This window comes from Cyprinodon tularosa, unplaced genomic scaffold (genome assembly GCF_016077235.1).
Source record: "Cyprinodon tularosa strain WSP-4 unplaced genomic scaffold, ASM1607723v1 ctg12, whole genome shotgun sequence".
Classification (NCBI taxonomy): Eukaryota; Metazoa; Chordata; class Actinopteri; order Cyprinodontiformes; family Cyprinodontidae; genus Cyprinodon; species Cyprinodon tularosa.
In genome coordinates this window covers 1,849,971-1,855,174 of record NW_024038003.1, presented here as the reverse complement: position 1 = coordinate 1,855,174, position 5,204 = coordinate 1,849,971, and the positions used below count along the sequence as shown (strand labels likewise).

At 41.3% G+C, this 5,204-nt stretch overlaps 1 protein-coding gene across 1 annotated transcript; it reads left to right on the top strand.

Annotated features, from left to right (window-relative positions):
* The first annotated feature begins 1,096 nt into the window (after positions 1 to 1,096).
* LOC119774390 (C2 calcium-dependent domain-containing protein 4C-like) lies at positions 1,097 to 3,971 on the top strand. Its single transcript, XM_038271897.1, has 3 exons — positions 1,097 to 1,279; positions 2,041 to 2,798; positions 2,894 to 3,971. Exons 2-3 carry the CDS (start codon positions 2,067 to 2,069, stop codon positions 3,443 to 3,445), a joined length of 1,284 nt encoding a protein of 427 aa, XP_038127825.1. The 5' UTR covers positions 1,097 to 1,279; positions 2,041 to 2,066; the 3' UTR covers positions 3,446 to 3,971.
* Positions 3,972 to 5,204: the final 1,233 nt, after the last annotated feature.

Below are 5,204 nucleotides of genomic sequence, written 5' to 3'. Positions count from 1 at the left end.
GACCCAAAACAAAGTTTTTGACTTCTCTCAATATGTATATATGTATTCATGGCCTCCAGGTAAATTATTTATTTATTTTTTTTGAGTCAACTGTGAACTGCGCTTTGCATGCAGTCTCAGGGCTTAATCAAGTCCAAGTCCTAGCGAGCACTTCTGCCTTGCAGCAAGAAGGTTGGGGGTTCAAATCCCGGCCCAGGATCTTTCTGCATGGAGTTTGCATGTTCTCCCTGAGCATGCGTGGGTTCTCTCCAGGTACTCCAGCTTTCTCCCACAATCCAAAAACATGATTCTTAGGTTAATTGGCTTGTCTAAATTCTCACATGTGAAAAATATAACTTGGGTATATCTAAATTAACTGGTTTCTATACAAACACTAATTCTTGTTAATTTAGTTAAAAGTAAGTATATTAGGTTGGTCCAATGTCAATATATTAGTTTGGTTCATCAACTGAAATGTTAAGAAAATCATTTGGAACAGGGCAAAGACTTTAAGTTGTGTGAAGTGCAGTTTTATTGTTTACATCAACATAATATTATCAGGTCATAACAAGCGACTTAATTCAGATTCTGTGAAGTCAAATATTTTAGATGTGACATCTGGACATCATTTTTTTTTAGTTAGAGCAAGTGATGAATTCATTGTTTTGACTTGTAGAGAAAAGATCTGTGTTTTTATCCTTGGTTTAATACTCTTCACGCTGCAGTTGTGATTTTATTTTCCTACATTCTTTGTCACCATGTTCGCACTTAAACAAATAAAACAATTATGTGTAAATATAAATGCTTATAGTAAGAAGAAACATATTGTTCTTCACATAATTGTCAGTTTAAAAGCAAGTCTTATAATGTTGTGTGTTTTCTGGTTCCCTCAAGTGGAAAATTGTACTCTTAAACGAAAAAAAAAGGACATCAAGTCCAATCAACAAGTTTCTGCTCTAAATCATAAGGTAGAAATCTGGGAGCAGTTTATGGGAGACAAGAAAACAGCTGAAGCTCTCCTCCTCTTTTTCCTCTTTTTTTCCAGCGCGTGCCTGCGCTGACAACAGTTTTATGGTTAATGCTATGGGAAGGCTTCACAACCTCCTCATTGGCTCACAAGTCAAGGACCCCGCGGTATAAAGAGAGGCTGTCTGATCTGGAAGCCCCCCCTTCCCGCCGAGGAGCGCTGAGGTGCGCGCTTCATCCAGACGGTTTTACGCACCAAGAGCTTAGAGAGTTTGCAACGGATTCTGCTTTTTTTCTTCTTCGTCAGGAGAGGAAATAGAGTTCACAGCAACAGGTGGGTTACTTTGAAATCTAAAGTACAACAATTATATACTTAGGTGGAGGAAAAGTTATTTAGACAGGAAATGGTTTGTTTTTTCCCAATACCTCATTTCTGAAGTCTAATAAATATTCGACCTGCTAAAACAGTTTACCAGAAAGAAAAAAAACACAAAAAGCAAACTACGAAATAACTTCAGTTATTATTGTAGTTAATGGAGATGAATACTTTGATCATGTTAAGTTTATTGTTCTTAAATGTGTTGTTTTTTGATGTGCTGTTGACGGATTCTGTTTGCTGTAGAGTTAATTTGGTTCATAATATTCATAATTTTTTGTTTTTATTTAAAGATTGCAATAATGAACTACTTATATCGATGTATATTTTGATATATATACTGATATTTTATATTTTAGGTCATTATTCTTTCATATGGATTCTTAAAAATGATGTTTGAGTATATATATATAGGCTATATATACTGAAAAAAGTAATGCAACCGTTTTTGGCATTTATTTAATCATATTGAGTTTCTTTGACACAATTGCTTCATGTTAGCAGGGCAGGACATTAAACAATTGTGTTAAAGTAACTAAATATGAGTAAATGCCAAAAGCGGTTGCATGTTTATATATATATATATATATATATATATATATATATATATATATATATATATATATATATATATATATATATATATATTTAATTTTGAATAAAACAGATACTTTTTTCAGCTCTTTGTTTATTTGACGTCTTCTTTGTGTTTCACTCAGCTGTGAGCTGAGGCGTCTGAGTGGGCATGTGGTTGCTGGAGAAGCTCCGCAGCTCTGTTGAGAGCAGTGGGACACATTCCCAGCCCCCGCAGACAGCAGAGGCCATTCCCGTTGCTGTTTATGCCAATGTGCTCACTCCCGAAAGGATCCCTGATTTTTTCATCCCACCCAAACTTATCTGCTGTCCCCCTGAGGAATCCACCAGCCCAGAGCCCAAGCACCGTGCCAACCTGAGACCCTCCTCCTCTGACCATGCCATCTGTAGCCAGAGCCCACGAGCTCGGAGCAGCAAGAACATCTGCAGCCCTCGCATGTTCTCCCGCAACCTGCAAAAGTCTGCCAACCGTCACATTATCCAGATAGAAAGTGCGGATGAGCCGGGCACCGGTGTCACTGACAGGCTCAGTGCCGAAGTCAACACCAATGCTGACCCCCAGTCACAGACTGCAATGTCCCTACCATACGTCCCCAAGGCTCAGACCTCCTACGGCTTCTCCACCTTGGTGGAGTCTCCTCACACTAGACGCAAGGAGAGCCTGTTTCACAGTGATCCCAGCAGCCCCCTCACCTCTCCAAACTCCCAGAGGCGCTCCCAAGGGGGGACTCTGCTGGCCCCGGCTGACCCCAATCCTTACCGCTACTTCAGTGGAGGAGAGAGTGACACCTGTTCTTCCGCTGAGTCCTCCCCATTTAACTCCCCCCTCCTCTCCAGGTCTGCCTCCCTTCTTAGATCTATTACCCAGGAAACACAGGCAAAGGTGATCACTTCCTTTTTTTTCTTAAGCTAGATGATATGAAGTTTGCAGCAAATCCTATAGTATATTCACATGCTGCTTTTTAACTTTCCCTATAGGTATCTCGTGCAAGACGTTCCCTGGCACGCCACAGTTCTCTCTCCACTGACGAATGCAGTTCGGCCGACAACAGCCCCAACATGCAGCGCCGTCGCACGCGCTGCCCCCCATCTCCAGCCTTTCGTGGAGCCAAAGCAGGCACTTCCAGGGGTGCAGCCTCAGATCTACTGCAGCGTGAGCACACTATCAACCTCCACAAAGGGGGGACCCTGAGGCTTAGCACCCACTATGACCCTGAGGCTTCCCGCCTGAGGGTGCGTGTACTCGCCGCCGAGGCCCTTTACAACCGTCAGACGGACCTGAAAAGCATTAACTGCTGTGTGGCGCTCTACCTGAACCCAGGCAAGCAGCAGAAACAAAGGAGCACCATCATCAAGAACAGCAGGAACCCGGTGTTCAATGAGGACTTTTTTTTTGATGCACTGCCCCAAGCACAAGTGAAGAGTCTGGCCATGAAGATAAAGGTTGTGAACAAAGGAACCAGTCTGAAGAGAGACGTGCTTCTTGGAGAAAGGGAGGTGCTGCTCAGTGAGCTGCTCGCAAACCTCTAGGGAGGCCTTGTCAATGCTGAGGTGAAAGCTAGTGGCTCGCCTCCCCTCTGCCGACCTTTTCATCCCACCTTACCGGATACTGGGCAACAAGCAGCATACTGATGACAAGGGAGCTGCATCTTGCCCACTGTGCTGTGTATGTCGACAGACTCTCTGTTGTCATGAGTAGTTAAGTTTAACAAAGTCATGCAGTCTTACTTTGCTTGCTGGTATGTGAGCATTGTGAATGGCAGAGCGGTATTTGTGTATTTTTCTTGATTTCCAAAAGGTGACGTCCCTCTCTGATGTAGCTCTTCTCAGCTGATTTGGGTAACTTGAAGTTGTATTTTTGTAATAAATCTTAATATTGCGTACAAAAGTTTTGCATGTCGCTCTGCAATTAAAAAATGCCTCTGTGTTCATGACAGACTACATTTGATTGACTTGTATTGCAAATATGACTGATGCAATGTGATTTATTTCAGAACCAATAAAAAACACACACAAAAGAAAATGGCAAGGTAATATTTATTCCAATCTGCAGATTTGTCTTCGGAGGATTCTCTTTTAGTCATTTCTGTGGACCAATAAAAGGCAATAACAATGGTTGAAAGCCTGCTTTGTTCCAACAAAAGCTTCCTGTATTCGCAAACAGCTCAGAGGCTGCATCCTTTGAGACGTACAAAAGCTGGGTGTCATGCGTGGAGCATTTTTGTGGTTATCTGCAAACAATATTGTCTCTGAGAGCACTCAAAATCCCTGTTTAATTTTAAATTCACACATCCGATTCAAGCATTTCTCCAGTGAGTTTTAAATAGATGATAAGGGTGGCAATCTAGAGCATCCTAGTTCTACAATAACTGATCTTTGTAGACTGATGTCCTCATCATTAGAGTTCATATACAGAAATCAATTCTTTTCCCACACAACATGTGTATACTGGATAAAATGTGCAGAGCAATAAGGAGAATCATCCTAATGTGGGTGTTATACGTCCTCTGCTGGTGAAGGAGTAAAGTGACATTCTGAGAGCTCTGCAATATTGATAAGTAATAAAGACATTTTATTTGCCTTGCTCGATGTTAATGGACATTGGGACACTTTAAACCCCAAAAGACACTACAACCCTGGGAAAGAGAGAAAAGAAATCACATTAAGAAAAAGGGAATTTCAGAGTACAATCAGGCTTGTGCCCCAGAGGGTGATGTTTCACCAACTCTATTAACTTCTGAAGTACAGGCATAAGTCTCAAGAAGCACCCATTCAGGACAGCTTAATTTCTCACAGATCTCGCAAGCAAAGGGATAAAACTGGAAAAAATAATCATTATTTTTGTCTCTGTAGTTCACAGTTTTTGTGATGCAAAATACAACTGAGATCTTAAACTCAAACATCCTGCTGAAAACGACTCGAAGGGTTTTTGTCTAATTAATCAGACACAGGCATGTTTTTGTTTCTGAGTTTTTGTTGTGAAACCTACAATTAGAAGCTAACAAAGCACCAGTGAGAAAGTCATGGATATGAATAGGATTTGCATGTTCATTCAGTTCATATGAGGCACACATCGTCTGTGTTTCATGGTGTGTGGACTGTAATCCATTTACACAGTCACGTCATGGGGACCTATGTCCTTATGGGGACCAAAAACGTGGTCTCCATACGGTAAAGTTCTCTTCTTTGAGCTGTGGTTAGGTTTAGGACTAAGGTGTGAATCCAGTTCAGACTAGGATTAGGTATATTTTGGCAATGGTAAGGGTTTGGGCAAGGTCATATAAAATGA